General features: G+C 37.7%; 1 protein-coding gene across 3 annotated transcripts in view; it reads right to left on the bottom strand.

The window, feature by feature from the left end:
* LOC136882011 (protein tramtrack, beta isoform) overlaps positions 1-22471 on the bottom strand; it is a 201056-nt gene that overhangs the window by 104209 nt on the left and 74376 nt on the right. For all 3 annotated transcript variants that reach the window (XM_067154514.2, XM_067154504.2, XM_067154521.2), the window contains exons 3-4: positions 19000-19390; positions 1157-1560 (exon numbers count right to left, since the gene is read on the bottom strand). In XM_067154514.2, coding sequence (XP_067010615.2) covers positions 1157-1560; positions 19000-19390 — 795 coding nt within the window. The remainder of the gene's footprint in view (positions 1-1156; positions 1561-18999; positions 19391-22471) is intronic.

Raw genomic sequence — 22471 nt, 5'->3', positions numbered from 1 at the left:
AATTATGGCCAACAAATTAAAATTTGAACTTGCGTATCTACAGGCCATTATATTGCACAGACTCTAATAGCACATCGAGCTGATGAGAACATTAAAGGCTTCTGTACACTATCACTTAATTAATTAAAAGGGAATACAGTGAAACCTCGTTAGTGCGTTCCTCATTAACACTTTTTCCCACTTAGCACATCGGAAATTCAAAGTCCCGATTCTCATCGTATTAAATCTATATAAAAATACCTCACTTATCGCGTCATGAATTTTTGCTATTACCGCTTAGATCACATTTTTCCTAGACCTGAAAATGTTGTTGTATTTGTCATTCATTCAGAAAGAAACGCGATTTCCATCTCAGCTGAGAGCCATCGCTAGTTGCGTGATTACAGGGAAAGGCCTTTCTGAACTTCTAAGGATAACCTGCACTTTTGGAGAGCAAGCCGTTAGGCTCAGGAATGTTCAGTTGGTTATCAGCGAGATTGCTCAATAGCAGAGTGAACATGTTTGTGCTTGTATTTTGCATTCCATTCAGAAGGTAGAAATGTATTCTGTGAATGTTGAAACTTGCACCTTCAAGTTTCGACTCAATCACTCAAGATGGTCAAAGTTTTGTTCGATTCAAAATGGCGGCTAGTCATTCCTCGTAGTTGCACATGTCAAGTGTAACCTCCAATTCATCGTCTAAGAGTGTGACCAGAAAATAATGTTTAATAACCTACTGCTCCGAAATAAAATAACACTTGTTTTAGAAAGTGTGATCTGCAATAATATTTCGATATTTTTGTTGTCCCCTGCGCAGGTTTTCTTATTTGTTGTCTGGTGTTTTTCACACCTTTCAGTATACCGGTACTTGTTATTTTATAATCCCCAGCAGAAAAGGTTTCATATTTGTTTTCTTGCATTTTTCACACCTTTTAATACTTTCCTCTCATCTTTAGAAATGGTAGATAGGCCTATAGTTTTCATTGTACCCGCGGATACACGACGTAAAATGCCCTTGCGTCGGAAAAAAACTGTACCTAGTGCTTCCGTATCCCTGTTGGATAATATATGTTTGTATATTCATTAGTACATTTTCTCGCTTAACACGTTCTTTTTCACTGTCCTCTGCAGAAACATCTTAACGAGGTTTCACTGTATTTATATTTCAAACATTTACCTTTCGAGGTCTTCCACGTCCTCTTTTTAGAACAGGAACTTGCTGAAGAGCAGGGTGTTGATCTGATGACGATGATGAAAGTGGCACCTGTAGCCTTGGTATCTCTATGTGATGTCGTTTGATGTGTTGTTTCAATTTATCTTGGCGTGAGAACTGACGCCCACAGTTAGGGCAAGTGAAAGGACGCTCACCAGTGTGTGTGCGCCTGTGGCGTGCCAGGTGGGAGGCGCGAGCAAAGGCAAGATCACAAAACTCACACTGATGTGGTCGCTCTCCAGCAGAGTGAGAAATTACATGTTTCTTCAGCTCTGCAGCTGAGTGACAGTCCGTGTAGCAATAAGGGCATACAGTGTCTCCACTTTCTCCAGCAGTCTCCTGAATTTTCACACAGTTTTCTTCATTCGCTACATGACAGAAAATACAATATGACCTCTGAAATATTTAAATTAGCACAGAGCTATACATCCCTGACAAGAGCTGAAAAGTTCACGTCTCTCACTGTATTTTTGAGACAATAATGAAGGAACTTCATTTCAGTGACCTGTACGAGACTTTTCATGTGTCCATTTAAAGTGGCTGCTTAGTAGGCTTTGATTATAACTCTATTAGATTTTCTTCATTCAAATCTCAAAATGTGAATATCTACAACACTCGTTAGCTTATTTAACATAAGAAAATAAACCACAATTTGCATTCACTGAGATGACAACCAAGAAAATCTACCTCACTGTTGAAAACAAATCTTATAAAGAAGAACTTTTCAGCTCTATCGCATACATACATACATACATACATACATACATACATACATACATACATACTACATGCACACTTTTATGCCTCTTAGCATTCAGTCTGTAAGCCTCTAAGAATGCACTAACTGCTGCCACAATCCTTGATTTGTGACTAGTTCTATAGCCTCGTTTAGTTTTAAACCTCTTATCTTTAAATCATTAGAAACCGAATCTAACCATCATTGTCTTGGTCTCCCTCTACTTCTCTTACCCACCATAACAGAGTCCATTATTCTCCTAGGTAACCTATCTCCTTCATTCACCTCTCAAGACCCATACCTGCCAACTTTTGAAAAGGGCTATCAGTAAAACTCACGCACAACAAAAAATCTTAACGATTCTCGACATACTTCAACTTCATTCACAATTAAGTATTTATTTATTTTCCACCTAGTCGATACAATGATTGCTTAAGGCAATTTAATGGTTAAAAGTTGTACATGTTTCGTATATTATCAACATCTTCAGCCACATAACACTGTTTAGATGAAAAATATATAAATTGACAAAGTAATGCTTTAGAGGAAGTGTCCTTAAAATTAACATAAGATTGACAACATTAAAACAAACAAATAACTCAAGATAAAATATATAAATTATTTCTACAATTGAAAGCAGTCATCAAGGAAACACTTGTACAATATTCCATAGAGAATATGTCCTAATGAATATTCTTTTCTTAATAGTTCATGAAAAAAAGGTCAATTTATAAATTAAAAATTATACAATTTATAAGTAATTGTCGAAATGAAGAATTCCAGATATCACAGTGTGGCTCTTAATATTAATGCAGATGAAAATATAACTAATTACTAGTTGTCAATTCTTATTAAGCCTGCTTTCCTTTGGAACAGTAACTTCTGTCATTCTTTCACAGTTTTGTGTCTGGTGTAATATTGATGATGCGTTCTTCCTTGCTCTTGCAACTTGAGGAGGTGGAGGAGCGGGGGATATAGGTGTGTCAAGAACCTCCTTGCTGTCACCTATAGCTTCAACTGAGGAGGAATAAGTTGTAGGTATATCTGTAGGTGGAGATATTCCAATTCTTTTTTCGTGATCTTTCTCAAGCATTTTCAAATATACTAGAATTTGATAATATAATGGATTCTTATATTCTACAGCCTCATTAAGATTATCATTTTTCTTTACAAGTTGGTCTAGATGAATGTATAAATTTTCATATGTGTTCATTAAGCTGCCCTTTTTTAATTTTTTTATGATGGTCAGGTCTTGTTCTATGTTGGTAAATTTATGACCTGTGGCAGTCATGTGTGATCCCATAGCTGAGAATCTTCTATGTTTTTCAACATTCACTATTCTTGCATTCAAAGCATACGAGTTTATATATTCCCGAATCAAAAAATTTATCTTTTTCCGAGAGATTTCTTGTATCATGGTTGAAAATACTATGTTTCATGTTGTTATTGGTAGAAAATGCAATTTTGAAATTTTTTCTCTTAAGTAAATTCATTATTACGTGTATGTTTGGATTATTATATGTGAACTTGATGTATTTTTCAGTTTTACTAGGTTCGATTGCTAATTTAGATTGTTGCTTCTCCGAAAATTTATTAAATATTTTATCAATCATGTTATTGTTGAAACCATTCAAGAGGGCTTGTTGTCGGATAAACAACAGTTCTTTATTCCTTTCAGATTTGGATAAAGGAATACTAAACGCTCTGCTAACGTAACTATAATATGCTGATCTTTTCTGTGCCTCAGGGTGTAACGAGTTGTTCTTGATAGTGGTCAGTGTGAAAGTGGATTTTCTGTGTATTTCGAAAGAAAATCTTTTTTCTTCTCAAGAACAACTTTTAACCATTAAATTGCCTTAAGCAATCATTGTATCAACTAGGTGAAAAATAAATAAATAATTGTGAATCTATTAAAGTGTGATACGGACCATGAAGCTGATTTTATGTAATACTTCGACTTGGTACAATTTACAAACTTCATCGTATAGATCCGTATTGATACAGTTAAAACTAAGAAACAATGTTAGGTTCTTGTTGTTGCAATTTGCTTTATGTCACACCGACACAGATAGGTCTTATGGCGATGATGGATAGGGAAGGCCTGGGAATGGGAAGGAAGCGGCTGTGGCCTTAATGAAGGGACAGCCCCAGCATTTGCCTGGTGTGAAAATTGGAAACCACAGAAAAGCATCTTCAGGGCTGCCGACAGTGGGGTTCAAACCCACTATCTTCCGATTACTGGATACTGGCCACACTTAAGCGACTGCAGCTATCAAGCTCGGTAATGTTAGGTTTTAATCCACCCAATCAATACGCATCACTTTACAAATGAAAACTATTTAATATAAAAGCATATTAAATATATTCAATATTAAATATATATATATATATAAAAACATATTAAATATATTAAATAGTTTTCACTCGTAAAGTGATGTGCATTGCTTGGGTGGACCAAGACCTAACATTGCTTCTTAGTTTTTTTCATACCCCAGCTTGACGAAAATAATAATACTTCTGGGCTACAAAATACAATAACACATGCTTTGCACAGGATACTTCAATGAAATCATATCTACTTACATCATAGGCCAATGATTTGTAGATGAACATAACAATCAAGAAGAAATCCATGTTAAACAACAGCAGGCATGGTGAATATTAGTTTGGAGCATACATAACAGGGCTTCCTTGATAAATTAAGCAGATAATGTATGTGATAACTGAAAAAGGCTTTACACAATAAAACTTGCTTAACGTAACACAAGCAAGAAATAATATAATACACACTGAAAATCACATGCTAGTTCGACTTTAAAGTCATAGTTGTGGCCTTTTTAGCTTCCTGCAAAAAGGTCTTGAGAAAATGTTTTGTCATAACAGGGACCAGAAATCCTGGTCTTCAAAATACAAACAGACTCCAGAGATTCATTGGACATGGATGACCTGAACTGTAAACTGCCTCTGAAGCTTATTCACCACCTCATCTGTTGTTTCATTCTCTTCCTTGCATAACAAGATAGGAAACTTTTCCATGAAAAACATTAATGGAAGAAAACCGTGTATCTTCAAATTATCTAACCTAGCAACTTGAGCATGCTTTAACAAATCATCCTTGAGTGGAAACTTGTTCATGATGTAGTCACAGGCAGAACTAAAGTAGTTTCTCACTGAGGAAAAGAAAAGGGATTTATCAGCATCCTGGAGGTCATTCACTATGTTTGAAGTCTCAATGCCAATAACAAACTCATCATCACTCCTTTGATTTTGAATCAAGTACTGTTTCTTGTTGGATTTTTTCATGATAATCTACAATAGGAATATAGCGTATGAAAATGTCCGAGAACAAATGTCTTGATATCTACTGAAACATCGGAAGGAACCTGGATCACTGTTACGCCGTCCCTGCGTCCAGGAGAGGACACACGAGATCCAGGATAGCTTAAACTGTGATCATACAGGTCGCTATACATATATATGGGCTACGAGTTCCGGTTGAAAGGAAAGAAACACCAAATTATGTTTTAGGAAACCTCTAATCCACGTCGAAGGACGTCTCCTACACGCTACCGGCTAGAGTTCCCTAGGGTTTACCGAGTTGTTATGAAAACAAGTACTTAAGACTAAGTCGCTATATAAAAAATTTAAAAAAATAAAAGAAAGATTGATGCTTTAACATACAACATTTCATTATGAACTCAGCTTATTCCATATAACAGATATCATGTTTTCCTCTTTGAAGATGATAATAAAAATTGGTGGGCTATGCCTACGTCTGAGGTTCATTCTTGACGGAATTAGGCTTAAGTTCTCAAAATACCAAGTGTCCTGTCAGAGTACTTGGCAAATTACTTATTTACCATCTTAAAAACTCTCCAACATAAGTAACTTGTCTGTAATGTCTATTCTTTTGGTAGGAAAGAAATTTAATAAATGTCGGTATCGGACAAAAATGTTGAGTAGTGGTAACCATAGGTGATTAAGTGATTAACATGTCCGATATTGGAAATATTCAAGGATAATATTGTTGCTCAAATAAAATATTACCAAATAAAAATACTTGCTAATGAGAACATTGATTAGGTAGAACATTGGATAATTAAAACATTCAATGATTGAATGTTAACTAGCTAAAAATATTAAATTGAGTAAAGGATTATTAAAGTAAGTAAAAAAAAAAATTATTAGATTGGTATTATTAGATGCATCTAACGAGGAAAAACAATATTTACAGTATAGCACAATATATACAAAGTCGTCGATTGAGAGCGGTTTTGAAAATATGCAGGACGTATATTTGTATCTGGGATTAAACCTTTATGAACTGGAATCACAACTTTCCTATATGACATTTCGAAACATTTAAATCGACTCTTTTGTTTCCCTGATCATACTTATGTTGATCTACAAAAATGAAATAATTTTTCTTCCTTCTAGTTCACTGTGTCAAAATACACAACTAGATTAACTCGGCAAAAATGTCCTCGTAGAATTATAACATGTGATAGGTGTTGTATTAGATGTAATGTTTATGCTGCTTGACATTCCTCTGCATGAATATCGATAAGTCCCTTTTAAATTAATGTATGCTCTCAAATAAATGGTTAAACATTACATTCATAATATTATGTATATTACTCTTAACTTGAGTTTACTCACAACTTCAAGTGCGTATTTATGCGATTATATTATATTACCAAGTGGATAATATCATAATTTCATCAAAAATATACTTGGCTTACATGGTCTACTTTATATGAAGACTCTACCACAAAATAATAACTCATATGTCTGCAGTCAGTCATCAGTGATACTAGATATCGCCTAAGAAATAACCCTAAAGTTCATCTCACATGAGAAGAATCTTATAATTAGGAAATATATATGAAGGTGTGAACACGTTCAAACTTATCCTCCTAGTTAGGAATCCATTGGTGAGTTCACGCATAATTGTCAACAGACGGATGTCATTTTGATCGTATTCTAACCTAGTCTGTGCTTACTCATAGGTAAATAATTGAAGGAAAACATAATAAATTCACTAAACACTTCATAAAGCTCAACTTGGGATACTATGTCCACATCAACATGAACATGATTATACTCACGAAGAACAACAACTACTACCATCATTAATTACCAATCTCATATCATCACTTTCATTAAATAACTATTGTTTCACACTTTAAATGAATATCACATTTCAATTACCTTATATATATCTCATCCTATTCTCACTCGACGTATCTCTTACCTTTATCATGGCTTTTGAACTTACTTATTCCATTACAGCTTTGATTCCTTCATGATTCCAAAAATAACATTACCACCTTCATTTATATGGCAAGCACTTCCTATGAATGATCTCTATCTTACTCTTCTTCAGTCACATACCATCACTCACATACCTAACTTCCATCCGACATTGTGTACAATTCACCAATACATTAAAGAAACTAACCTTTCTCACACTATATTGACATTATTTCGAACGTAGGCTTTCTATCACTGACTGACTTCCTACATAGGGATCTGACGTTTCGGGTGTGAAGATTACCTCACCACCTTTAACCTAACTCGTAATCCACTATTCGTATTTCATCATTACTTTCATACAGAGTAACTCCGCACTTTAATAAAAGGAAAAATAAATATTTCTTATTTGAACATTAAGTTAAAAACGGACTTATCTCATTCAGCAGCTCCTGTAGTTGGCTCCTGTCCGGGTGACTGGACATGCAGACACGCCTCCTCTCATTTCCCTAGGTATCTGGGAATGCTCGGCCACGTCTCATCTGAGCTTTGGTCATCTTATGGCTGGCAACGTCATCCTACGGCGCTCATTTGGGTAGTTTCGCCTCCAATCTTCTTAGAACATCTTGAGCATGGCTTGAGCAATTGTAACAGAATAATATGTGGTTTTAGTTAGCATCGTCATCTTAGGGCTATGTTCTGTTATTGCCTGCTTATGTAGAATGATCGTCTTTCCTGGAAAAGTTGATGTTATAGACAACTAGCAGTATGGGATAAATGAAATTGATTGTTATACTCGAAGTGAGCAAATTGTGTTTTATATATCCCTTCTAAATATTATGGTCGAGATTCTACTCCTTCAGTTGCTTAAAACTGACAGTATCGGGTAATGCGTCGTCAGAGGACTGTTGTGACGTATCCCTGATACAACTTTTATATTTAGTTTTGGAGTCTTTAAATTTCGCCAATAATCTCTTGCCAATAATCTGGAATGAAGTCGTCAACGAAGTCTTCTTCTTGTATCTAGTATGGAATTCTAATACTCTGATATCTTCTTTTGGGCGATTGCGATTGACTATGTTGCTTCTCGTATGCAAGTTATGTGAATGTAGTTTTTCCATTTTTTTTAAATTTTTTTTTTCAATAATCGCTCGTAACAATCTTCTCACTTCGTTCCTTTTCACTGCCTTCTATGTCTCAATCCTTTTACAAGCGCTTGACGAAAATATTGCCATCTTAGTTCATGGTATTATCCGACGTTTAAATATTCATTGTTTTTTTTTGGAGGTTCAGACTCCATTTTTGTTCCGACCGCATCTTTAGGTAACAGTGAAATGGCACACTGTACATCAAATAAAATTATAACAAACACTCAAGACAGTCAAAAACTTCATTAAAACATGTCAACGCACACAAAGTCTTAAACCATTAAATGAACAAGACGCCAACCTCGTGAACAAACGTCTTCTAGTCATTGTAAAATAATTATTTTAGTGCTTCCTTGTTCACAAATTCTGACATTTAGTTAATGTACATATTGTAAACTATGTAAATATGTAATAAGCATAAGACCGTTATATTTAGTATTGGATATTAATTTAAGTTTAGTATTAAGGTCCAATGTCAATAGATTTAAGACTTGACCTTAAGATTAGTATTAGGCTGAAGATGCCCAAAACTAGGGCGAAACATGTCCCTAACTAGCGTTTATATTTCATGTAGAATTGAATCACTACAAAATATAATTGTATTGAATAGGTGGACACAGTAATTTTATTCAAGAAAGAATTTACTTATTATATCTTCAATACGGAACAAAATGGGATTAGTTACTTGTATCGTGGACTTCCCTTCGACCGATGCAAACAATCGATTATACGGAAGTGGAGTGATTATTGAATGTTAACGTTTCAAATTTTTGTCCACAAAGTCATAAAATGACACCGACCATCCGTAAAACTGTAAAATGCTGCTATTTCCATAAATTTTACAGATAAACCGTAAAAGTTGGCAGGTACGCATGACCTCACCGCTGAAGCAGTTTTTATAAGAAAAGGCTAGGAAAACAATAGATAGGGAATTGCCACCTAAGCGACTGCCCTAAATGCAGATCAGTAGTGACTGATTGATTGATTGATTGATTGATTGATTGATTGATTCATCCATCGGGTTTATTCCTAACTTAGCCTTTATTTCCTCACCCCAAGTCCTGCGATTGTTTTCACCAGTTTATACCAGCAATCATTCTAGCTAATTTTATCATATACATAAGATACCCACAGCCCACCCAGCTTTCACTCCCATAAAGCAAAGTTAGTCTGAAAACAGACCGGTGTAAAGATAGTTTCGTCCGGGAGCTGACTTCTTTCTTACAGAATACTGTTGATCGCAAGTGTGAACTCAACTGCCTTAGCTTTGCTACACCTTGATTTAATCTCACTTATTATCCTACTACCCTGCGAGAACACACATCCTAATACTTAAAATTATCTACCTGTTCTCTAGATCTAAGAAACATGACTGGCTATTCCTCTGGTAGCATTTTTCAATTACCTGGTGCAACTGAAAATCTGATCTTGACAACCTCCCTGTGTTTTGAAAACTCAATGGATATCATCTAACTTACTCTCAGCCACTGATCGCACCCTCCCTCCTAAGATTACAGTGAACACCTTGCCTGGTATACTGATCAATGAAATACCTCAAAAGTTGTAGCAATCCTTCCTGTTCCCTTGCTTATAGATAGGCGCAATTACTGCTTTTGTCCAATCAGAAGGTACCCAACTAACATACTAACATTCCATGCCAATCTCATTACTTTATGAAGCCATTTCATCACTGCCTTCCCACTATATTTCACTATTTCAGATCTAATTTAATCTATTCCTGCTGCTTTATAACAATGGAGTTTATTTACCATCGTTCCCACTTCCACAAGCATAATTTCACCAACATCCTGTCCTTCTCCCCATGAACTTGGTTGTTCGCGACGTCAACAGGAAGATTTCCTTACACCAGTCCAATGATTCTCAGGAATCAATTATGAGTTCACCTGATTTACACAAAATTATTCTTTCCTTTTTTCCTCCGTTTCTAAGATTCTCTACTACTGTCCAGAAAGGTTTACCTGCTGCTTAACCTAACCCTTCCAGATTATTACCAAAATCTTCCCACGATTTCTTTTTTGGATCCGACTATTTGTTTTGCTCTGTTTTTCTTTTTTTTTCATGTACGTACAATTCCCAGTCTGCGTCAGTCCTTGTTTGGAGCCATTTCTGCTACGCCTTCCTTTTATGTTTACAAGCTGCTCTCACCATTCCACCAAGATGTTCGCTTTTCTGCCATCTTTACACACAATCGTTCCTAGGCGTTCCCTTGCTGTTTCAACAACACTACCCCTGTATGCTACCCATTCTCTTTCTTATATCCTAAACCTGCTTGCTGTCCACTGTTTGGAAGTTTTCATTAATCATATCCATATTTTTCTAATTTCCTTGTCCTGGAGATTTTCTACCCGTTCTTTTGTCTGCAGACTGATTTAATTTTCTCTACCTTAGACCAGGAGATACTTATTCACTACATATCAGACAGTGCTCCAAGAAATCTCTGGAAAAACCACACATTCCTAACAGATTTCCTGAACTAAAATTGGTTAAGATATAGTCTATTATGGATCTGGTGCTCTACCCTCCCATGTGTAGCAGTGAATAATCTTACCCCTGAAAAATGAATTTTTAACAGCTAACCGCATACTAGCACAGAAGTCCAGTAAATACTTCTTCCCTTTCCTAACAGTTTCCATATCTTCCCCACATTTACCCTTCACCTTCTCATATTCTTCAGTTCTATATCCAGTTCTCCCATTGAAATTTTTCATAATCACTATTCTATCCTTGCTGCTGACCCTGACCATGATGCCAATCAATACTTTGTAAGAATTGTCAACTTCATCGTCGTCTGCATCCTCACATGATGAATACACCAAAAGAAACATACATACATACATACATACATACATACATAATCATTAAAGACTGTTACGCCTTTCAGCGTTCAGTCTGCAAGCCTCTGTGAATTTACTAAATGTCGCCACAATCTGTACTTGCAACTAGTTCTGTAGCCTCATTTAGTTCTATATCGCTCATCTATAAATCATTAGAAACTGAGTTGAACTATCATCGTCTTGGTCTCCCTCTACTTCTCTTACCCTCCATAACAGAATCCATTATTCTCCTAGGCAACCTATCCTCCTCCATTCACCTCACATGACCCCACCAACGAAGCCAGTTTATGCGTACAGCTTCATCCATCGAGTTCATTCCTAAATTAGCCTTTATATCCTCATTCCGAGTACCCTCCTGCCATTGTTCCCACCTGTTTGTACTAGCAATCATTCTCGCTACTTTCATGTCTGTTACTTCTAACTTATGAATAAGATAACCTGAGTCCACCCAGCTTTCGCTCCCGTAAAGCAAAGTTGGTCTGAAAAGAGACCGATGTAAAGATAATTTCGTCTCGGAGCTGACTTCCTTCTTACAGAATACTGTTGATTGCAACTGCGAGCTCACTGCATTAGCTTTACAACACCTTAATTCAATCTCACTTACTATATTACCATCCTGGGAGAACACACAACCTAAATACTTGAAATTATCGACCTGTTCCAGCTATGATTCACCAATCTGACATTCAATTCCGTTGAATTTCTTAGTCTTCGAAAGGATTATTTTCATATCATACTCACTGCACCTATTTTCAAGTTCCAAGATATTAGACTGCAGGCTTTCGGCACTATCTGCCATCAAGACCAAGTCGTCAGCATAGGCCAGACTGCTTACTACATTTCCACCTAACTGAATCCCTCCCTGCCATTTTACACTGACTGGATACTGACTGGAGGGTGATTGCGGATTTAAATGAGACTATGGAGTGGGTATGTGGGAAACTGGGAGTGAAATTTCTAGATCCTGATGGGTGGGTAGGAGATAGGGATCTGCACTCAGATGGCCTTCACTTAAACCGACGTGGTACGTATAAGTTAGGAAATTTGTTTGTGAGGGTAATAGGGAGGTACATTAAGGGAAACGGGGTGGCCTAGGGAGCAGTGATAAGGGAACAGGGAACTGGAAATCAAGTAGGAATGACATAAAATTGTTAGTGTTGAACTGTAGAAGTATTGTAAAGAAAGGAATAGAATTGAGTGATTTAATAGATATATATTTACCAGATATTGTAATAGGAGTTGAATCATGGCTGAGAAATGATATAATAGATGCAGAAATTTTCTCAAGGAACTGGAGTGTGTATCATAGAGAGAGGATAGGAATGGTGGGAGGGGGAGTATTCACTCTGGTGAAAGAGGAATTTGTAAGCTACGAAAAGTTAAAGATGAGACACATGAAATTCTAGGTGTAAGGCTCATTTCTAAAGATAATAGGCAACTTGATATATTCGGAGTGTACAGACCGGGAAAGGGTAGCACTGACACGGATTCAGAATTATTTGATAAGATAATCAGCTATGTAGGAAACAACAAGGAAGGGAATGTGATTGTAGCGGGAGATCTGAATTTGCCAGATGTCAATTGGGAAGGAAATGCGAACGACAGGAAGCATGACCAACAAATGGCAAATAAGTTAATATGGGAAGGACAGCTGATTCAGAAAGTGATGGAACCAACCAGAGGGAAAAATATCCTGATTGTGGTACTGCCCAGATGAGCTCTATAGGGAAACTGAAGTAATAGATGGTATTAGTGATCATGAAGCTGTTTTTGTGGTAGTTAAAAATAAATGTGATACAAAGGAAGGTCTTAAAAATAGGACTATTAGGCAGTACCATATGGCTGATAAAGCAGGCATGAGGCAGTTTCTAAAAAGTAACTATGATCGGTGGAAAATGGTAAATAAAAATGTAAACAGACTCTGGGATGGGTTTAAAGAAATTGTTGAGGAATGCGAAAAAAGGTTTGTACCTTTAAGGGTGGTAAGGAATGGTAAAGACCCACCTTATTATAATACAGAAATAAAGAGACTAAGAAGGAGGTGCAGACTGGAAAGAAATAGAGTTAGAAATGGCTGTGGAAGTAAGGAGAAATTGAAGGAACTTACTAGAAAATTGAATCTAGCAAAGAAGGCAGCTAAGGATAACATGATGGCAAGCAAATTTGGCAGGCATACAAATTTTAGTGAAAAATGAAAGGGTATATATAGGTATTTTAAGGCAGAAACAGGTTCCAAGAAGGACATTCCAGGAATAATTAATGAACAAGGGGAGTGTGTATGTGAGGATCTTCAAAAGGCAGAAGTATTCAGTCAGCAGTATGTAAAGATTGTTGGATACAAGGATAATGTCGAGATAGAGGAGGAGACTAAGGCCAAAGAAGTAATAAAATTTACATATGATAACAATGACATTTACAATAAGTTACAAGTGTTGAAAAATAGAAAAGCGGCTGGAATTGATCAGATTTCTGGGGATATACTAAAGACAATGGGTTGGGATATAATACCATATCTGAAGTACTTATTTGATTATTGTTTGGTCGGAGGAGCTATACCAGATGAATGGAGAGTTGCTATAGTAGCCCCTGTGTATAAAGGAAAGGGTGATAGACATAAAGCTGAAAAAACAGGCCAGTAAGATTGACGTGCATTGTATGTAAGCTTTGGGAAGGCATTCTTTCTGATTATATTAGACATGTTTGTGAAATTAATAACTGGTTCGATAGAAGGCAATTCGGTTTTAGGGTGGATCATGGGAGACTACTGGCAAAAATGAGTGCAATTGGACTAGACAAAAGAGTGACTGAATGGGTTGCTATATTTCTAGAAAATAGATCTCAGAGAATTAGAGTAGGTTAAGTTTTATCTGACTCTGTAATAATTAAAAGGGGAATTCCTCAAGGCAGTATTATCGGACCTTTATGTTTTCTTATATATATAAATGATATGAGTAAAGGAGTGGAATCGGAGGTAAGGCTTTTTGCGGATGATGTTATTCTCTATAGAGTGATAAATAAGTTACAGGATTGTGAGCAACTGCAACATGACCTCGAAAATGTTGTGAGATGGACAGCAGGCAATGGTATGTTGATAAACGGGGTTAAAAGTCAGGTTGTGAGTTTCACAAATAGGAAAAGTCGTCTGAGTTTTATTTACTGCATTGATGGGGTGAAAGTTCCTTTTGGGGATCACTGTAAGTATCTAGGTGTTAATATAAGGAAAGATCTTCATTGGGGTAATCACATAAATGGGATTGTAAATAAAGGGTACAGATCTCTGCACATGGTTATGAGGGTGTTTAGAGGTTGTAGTAAGGATGTAAAGGAGAGTGCATATAAGTCTCTGGTAAGACCCCAACTAGGGACCCTCACTAGGATTACCTGATTCAAGAACTGGAAAAAATCCAAAGAAAAGCAGCTCGATTTGTTCTGGGTGATTTCCGACAAAAGAGTAGCATTACAAAAATGTTGCAATGTTTGGGTTGGGAAGAATTGAGAGAGAGAAGAGGAGCTGCTTGACTAAGTGGTATGTTGCAGGTTATTGTATTGAATAGATAGTAATTAACAAAATTATAAAAATTTGTATCATAAGTGGTATATTCGAGCTGTCAGCGGAGAGATGGCGTGGAATGACATTAGTAGACGAATAAGTTTGAATGGCGTTTATAAAAGTAGGAAAGATCACAATATGACGATAAAGTTGGAATTCAAGGACAAACTGGGGCAAATATTCATTTATAGGAAGGGGAGTTAGGGATTGGAATAACTTACCACGGGAGATGTTCAATAAATTTCCAATTTCTTTGAAATCATTTAGTAAAGGGCTAGGAAAGCAACAGATAGGGAATCTGCCACCTGGGCGACTGCCCTAAATGCAGATCAGTATTAATTGATTGACTGATACCTTTCAGCAGATGATCCATGTAAACTACGAACAGCAAAGGTGAAAGATTACAGCCTTGTCTATCCCCCAACCAAGAACTCATTCTACCATCAATTCTCACTGAAGCCCAATTGTCAACATAAATGCCTTTGAATGATTTTAATAATCTACCTTTAATTCCATAGTCCCCCACTATGGCAAACATCTTTTCGCTCGGTACCCTGTCCTATGCTTTCTCTAGATCTATGAAACATAAACACAACTGCCTATTCCTCTCGTAGCATTTCTCAATTACCTGGCGCGTACTGAAAACCTGATCCTGACAGCCCCTCTGTGGTCTGAAACCGCACTGGTTTTCATCCAACTTCTTCTCAACTACTGATCGCAATCTCCCTTCTAAGATGCCAGTGAATACTTTGCCGGTTATACTAATCAATGAGATACCTCGATAGTTGTTGCAATCCTTCCTGTTCCCTTGCTTATAGATAGGAGCAATTACTGCTTTTGTCCAAACCGAAGGTATGCTAATCTTACTACTCTATGAAGCCATTTCATCCCTGCCTTCCCACTATACTTCACCATTTCAGATCTAATTTCATCTGTTCCTGCTGCTTTATAACAACGGAGTTTATTTACTATCCTTTCCACTTCCTTAAACGTAATTTCACCAACATCATTTTCCTCCTCCCCACGAGCTTGGCTGTTCGCAACACCACCAGGAAGATTTCCTTTAACATTGAGAAGATGTTCAAAATATTCCTTCCACCTCTCCAGTGATTCCCTGAGGTCTATTATAAGTTCACCTGAATTACTCAAAACACTGTTCATTTCCTTTTTCCCTCCCTTCCTAAGATTCTTTATTACTGTCCAGAAAGGTTTCCCTGCAGCTTGACCTAGCCTTTCCAGGTTATTACCAAAATCTCCCCACGACTTCTTTGTGGATTCAACAACTATTTGTTTCTCTCTGTTCCTTTCATCTACGTACAAACCCCTGTCTACCTCGGTCCTTGTTTGGAGCCATTTCTGATAAGCCTTCTTTTTACGTTTACAAGCTGCTCTCACTTCATCATTCCACCAAGATGTTCGCCTTTTCCCATCTTTACACACATTTGTTCCTAGGCATTCCCTTGCTGTTTCTACTACAGCATCCCTGTATGCCACCCATTCACTTTCTATATCCTGAACCTGCTTACTATCTACTGTTTGAAACTTCTCACTAATCATATCCATGTACTTCTGCCTAATTTCCTCGTCCTGGAGATTTTCTACCCTTATTCGTTTGCAGACAGATTTCACTTTCTCTACCCTACGCTTAGTGATACTTAGTTCACTACAGATCAGATAGTGGTCTGTATCATCGAAAGAAAAAAAAACTTGTACATTCCTAACAGATTTCCTGAATTTGAAGTCGGTTAAGATATAGTCTATTATGGATCTAGTACCCCTAGCCTCCCATGTGTAGCGGTGAATAGCCTTATGCTTGAAGAATGTATTCATAACTGCTAACCCATACTAGCACAGAAGTCCAGCAAACGCTTCCCATTCCTGTTAGCTTCCATATCTTCCCCACATTTACCAATCACCCTTTCGTATCCTACAGTTCTATTTCCAATTCTCGCATTGAAATCGCCCATTAGAATTTTCGTCTTAATTCTTCCAACTGCCAAATCTTTTTAAAATTTTCTTTTTTAGCTAGTGGCTTTACGTGGCACCGACACAGATAGGTCTTATGACGACGATGGGATTGGAAAGGCTTAGGAATTGGAAGGAAGCGGCTGTGGCCTTAATTAAGGTACAGCCCCAGCATTTGCCTGGTGTGAAAATGGAAAACCACGAAAAACCATTTTCAGGGCTGCCGACAATCGGATTCGAATTCACTATCTCCTGGATGCAAGCTCACAGCTGCGTGCCTCTAACTGCACGGCCAACTCACCCGGTGCTGCCAAATGTACCCACATCATTTGTTCATTCATGTGCCTAACAGAAACTATGTTGTGTGCAATAGTATTCCTGATGTGAAGTCCTAGCCTACATCCTGCACTTCCCTTTTTAACACCTGTCATGAACACGTTATAATTCCTATCCCTTTCTCGTTATTTCCCCTTACCCGAAAGTCATTAACTCCTAGCCCATCCAGATACATCCTCTTTGTTGACTCAGCAAGTTGTACTTTCTTTCTTCCATAAGCTCCATTAACACTGATAGCTGCCCATCGAAATCAATTTTATTCACCAAGTTGATTCCCAGGAGTCACTCGCCTGGTAAATGGAAGTGGGACTCCGTTACTTTCAAAGGTCCAAAGCTTGTTAAAAATGTTCTGAAAGTGCTCGGTGAAAGTTTTGTGAAGCAGAACGCTACCTGACTTACACAATCCCAATGAGGATTTCGGCTCGAATGTAATTAGGGACCACCGGTGGGGATTGCATATTCCTAGGCCTCAGCACAAAGAGAACTGGAAAGTTCATGTCTCTCGCTCCCTTTAAGAACTTAATTTCCACTGCATGCAGTTTGCTGATATTTCTGTTAGTTTGGCTGCAGGTTTCTATACTATATGTGGTAAGTGGTACAAAGAAGCTTCTGTAGAGTATTAATTATTAGAAATACAAAGAACACAAAAGTACCAGGGTCCTGACAATCTACCAGCATATGTTTGGAAGCAGAAAAGAACTAATAGATAAGTAAAAAAAAAAAAAAAAAAAAAAAAAAAAAAAAGCAGAAAGAACTCCCCGATACCAGCAGATAACGGTCACATCCCCACCCAATGGTCAACAAGCATAACAGTGCCCATCTTTAAGAACAAGGGAGACCCAGCAGACTCGACAATCAACCTTCTGTATCATGGGAGGAAGATGTTTGAGTTGATTCGAAACCAGCATCTGCGAGATAGCATCAAAATAGGCATCAACGAGCGTGGTTTTGTGAAGAGAGCTAGTACCTCTGATGCAGTCTTAGCAGCACACGTTTCTGGAGAAACACAAGAGAAAGAAACAAGCCACTACACCTGGCATTCCTTAAACTGGAAAAGTCATTTGGTCATGTTCTGGATCAGCTAATATGATATGTACTATGTGCATGACCATGGTGTGCCAGAGTTCCTCATTGTCTGGGTCCGTATACTGTATGAGAATAGTAGCAGAGTGCAGTGCACTTCTGCATCAGCAATGTCACCGCCACTCTTCATACTCGTTATTGACACCATTTTCCATGACCTGCGGGGAAGTGTTCCTCGTACATTCCTGTATGTCGCGATCCTTTACAGTGATAACTAAACAGAAACTACAGGGCAGTATTCAAAGATGGAGTTATTACCACAGTCAATTCAGCCTGCACCTACTGTACATGTCAAGAAGATGAAATGTTTGGAAACTAACCCAATCGCATTCACAGTCACGGTCGATGATCAAGACTTTCTGAAAACTAGCTTCTTTCAGTATTTATGATACCGCTTGCAGAGCGATGGTGTTATTCATCAGAAAGTGTGAACAGCATGGCTCAGAAGGTAAAGAGTCACAGGATGCTGGAGGAGTGCTTGAGGTGATATAGCTATGTCCCAAAAGCAGCAACTTATGGTGCAAACAACCTCACCGTCGAGGGCAAGCACCGCCGAAGGCATACAACCTCACTGTCGAGGGAAAGCACCGCTGAGGATGGCCAAAAAAACGCTGATCAACCAACTGACCATTGCATTTAATTGCGTAAAATAGCACTCATTGATCCGAAGAGCAGACCGATAGGGATAGTCAAAGAAAAAGATTTTTTTTTTTTCTTGCTGATTGAACTCGTGCCTAACACAAAGAAATTCAATACGTGCACATTTTGGATGAATTTTCAACAAAATATTTCTCAAATTAAACTCAAGCATTGATTTCATAGACTTGCCTATAAGTATAGGTAGAGAAAGGATGAGTAACAGGAAAGACATTGTAACTTACTATAAGATTCTTCTTGATTATATGATCCCTGCATCGAAGTGATGTAGAAAAGGTTTGGATCCTCCTGTTCTTCCTTTATCTCTATGTCGGGAACATACTTTAATCTACTTTCATCTCCAGCTTCACTAGAGTTTGCATGTTCACTAAGAGATTTATAAAAAGTTTCTAGGACATGTTTACTACTTTCAGTGTTCGGTGTACTCTTGAATTTCTTCACTAGGCCAGTTGCCTCTAAAATGTCTTCATCCCTCCTATCAACATTTGCACTCCTAAGATCAGATTCCCTCCTCTCAGCACTCTTTGTTCTTGATATGAGGCGAATACCAACTGCAACTCTCTTTTGACCCTTGAACCGTGTCTCACGGGGATATGGAGCAGATTTGTCTTCATTCTGAAAATACAATCCGATAACAAGAATTATACCATCCATAATGCCATCCAGTTCAGTATGTACAATGTGATTATGCAAAATGTGGCATTCTTATGTAGTATAAACAGAACCATGGTATTCAATTTCCACTGAAAAACTACTGGAGAGTGGATACTACATTACGTTCAGCAAACATTCAGGAACAAAGATTCCTAAGTTGTGTCACATTATTCTAATTTACCTAAAACTGGAATGTTGAAATAACATTCACATATCCATATACTTCTAATTTACTTGTCCTGGAGATTTTCTACCCTTTTTTGTCTGCAGACTGATTTAACTTTCTCTACCTTACGCCAGGAGATCAGACAGTAGTCCATATCACCAAGAAATCTCTGGCATCCCTGGAATCCAAAGAACAGGAACCAATTCCAAACCACATAATATATACTAGCTGCTGTACCAGTCATTGACAGGTTAGTTTTTGTAGAATTGCAGCATCTAGCAGAGACGCGTGACAGGTGGTGGTAGTGATTATTGTTTTAAGAGGAAGTACAACTAGGCAACCATCCTCCATATAACAGTAATCAGAGAGAAAAAATGGAAGGGATCTGACACTTCGAAAAGGAAGACAAGGGCCATGAAGGGCATGAAAATTAAAGACTCCCTAGGCCTCCATACATAATACTGTCGGGGTCTGAAAAGAACAAGAGTTGACCAAGGGAGGTCGTATAGGATAGATGAAAGTGAGGAGCCGGGCACAAGTAAGTGGAAGCAATGCCAGGACTCAGCTGAGGGCCCCTGGTCGCCAACCCATGCTCCACAGTTCAGAGGCCCTGAGGCCCCTTTCAGTCACCTCTTACAACAGGCAGGGGATACCGCAGGTGTTATTCTACTGCCTCCACCTACAGGGGGTAGATGCGTGACAGCAGAAAAGACAGAGCACACGTAAATTAACAGTCAATCAGTGTAATACTGTTGTTGACTGTAAGGGTTTAGGAAACTGTGAACTATTACCCCTGATTCTTTGAGTGTGCTGAAACGTATCTGATAACCAGTGTCATAGTGGTGACTATATTACATTGGTGTGTACCGATTTTCCCCCGACACACATGTACAGCGCACATTAGGGATCATTCAACTTCTTCAACAATTCCAGTATTAACGTGAATGGACAGTTCTTTTTCTTGCAATTTCTTGATGGTTAAAGGTATGTACATCAAACTGGAATGAATGAATGAATGAATGAATGAATGAAAGAAAGGGAAAGTCGTTTTTCTTGCAATTTCTTGATGGCTAAAGGTATGCACATCAAACTGGAATGAATGAACAAATGTAAGTTGCTCACGTGACCCACATTCCCCATCTTATATGAACTGTTATTAGTTATTTAAAGATCTGCCTTGTCAATAAAATACAAAATCTAGTTTTCTTGCTAAATACATAAAATACATAAATATATATAAGGAGATATTTCGAGAATCCATTAATATTCTCTTCTTCAGCTTACAGATTAAAATCGCATGCATGTAACAGACCTTATTTAAAAATTATGCCCCAACACAAAACAGGCTAAAAACAATACAATAAAACAAACTATAAGTTCAAACATGAATATTATTCATGTTATGTCCAGTCTTGTCCTGTAAGAATCATGTGAGAGTTCATTTATGGCGTTGCCATTGATGCTTTCACAGCCCGTACTTATAGACATGATACTGTATAGGCTTTTGGGCTTATCAATGTCAAGAAAATAAGGTGAAATACTTTACGCTTCACAGAGAACTGTGCTGTGGGTCATCAGAAGAAATCTCGACTGTCCACAAGAAAGGCTTCTTAAACAATGACTCCTTAAATTTAGACGTTATAATAGAGGTGGAAATGGTACGTTCATTAGCCACCAGATGGCTCCCAGGACGTAGCACAGCGCTAGCGTTCGAAGCGGAAGCTGGCCGAACCATCCGAATCAGTCTAAGAGGTTCACATGTGTACGTAACATATGACACTGACAGGTGTGTGACATTTACACAAGCCTGAAATGAAACATCTGGCGATGAGGAACGTACGAATCTGGAAAACACCAAGACGAAATAACAATACTGAAGGGACAAGAAGGGAACTACCGATGTAAATTCTTAATGGCTGGCAACCAGTTATTACTTGATATCCGGTGTCCATGTTCCAGGCTTGTGTAAATGTCACACACCTACCAATGTCATATGTTACGTACACATGTTATGTGAACCTCTTAGACTGATTCTGATGGTTCGGTCAGCTTCCGCTTCGAACGCTAGTGCTGTGCTGCGTCCTGGGAACCATCTGGTGGCAAATGAATGTACCGTTTCCACTTCTACTATAACATCTAAATTTAAACAGTCATTGTTTAACAAGCCTTTCTCGTGGCCAGTTGAGATTTCTTCTGACGACGCAGAGCACAGTTTTCTGTGAAACATAAAGAATTTCACCTTATTTTCTTGACACGGCATAAGCCCAAAAGCCTATACAGTATCATGTTCATTTATGGTATTAATATTAAGCTGATTTACAATTATCAAATATTGTTGTGATGTGGCATCTGTGTGACCTTCATAAACCAAATATATTTATTTTTGTTGGATGCGACGTGACAAATGTTTATGGTATAAGCAGACACATACTGTTTCAACTTTATCTATATTTTTTTTTTTTTGCTAGTAGCTTTACGTTGCACTGACACAGATAGGTCTTATGGCAACGATGGGGTATGGAAAGGCTAGCTACGACTGGGAAGTAAGCAGCCGTGGCGTTAGTAGGAAAATGGGAAACCACAGAAAACCATCTTCAGGGCTGCCGACAGTGGGGTTTGAACTCACTATCTCCCGGATGCAAGCTCACAGCTGCGTGCCACTAACCACACAGCCAATTCGCACGGTGTTTCAACTTTATCAAGAACATCATGAGACCCATGTTAGACACATGTCAGATGACAAAATTTTGTGAATAAGCCATGTTAAAAGTGAAAGAAAGAAATATTCTAGCTCTATGTGCATGCAATATTGTTTAAATTAAAAGCAGAGTTTATTTATATATACAGTATTTAGAACCTCTATTTCATAAAAATCA

Source organism: Anabrus simplex, chromosome 1 (genome assembly GCF_040414725.1).
Source record: "Anabrus simplex isolate iqAnaSimp1 chromosome 1, ASM4041472v1, whole genome shotgun sequence".
NCBI classification, from domain to species: Eukaryota; Metazoa; Arthropoda; class Insecta; order Orthoptera; family Tettigoniidae; genus Anabrus; species Anabrus simplex.
The sequence above is the reverse complement of the archived record's forward strand: the minus strand, read 5'-3'. Positions and strand labels throughout refer to the sequence as shown.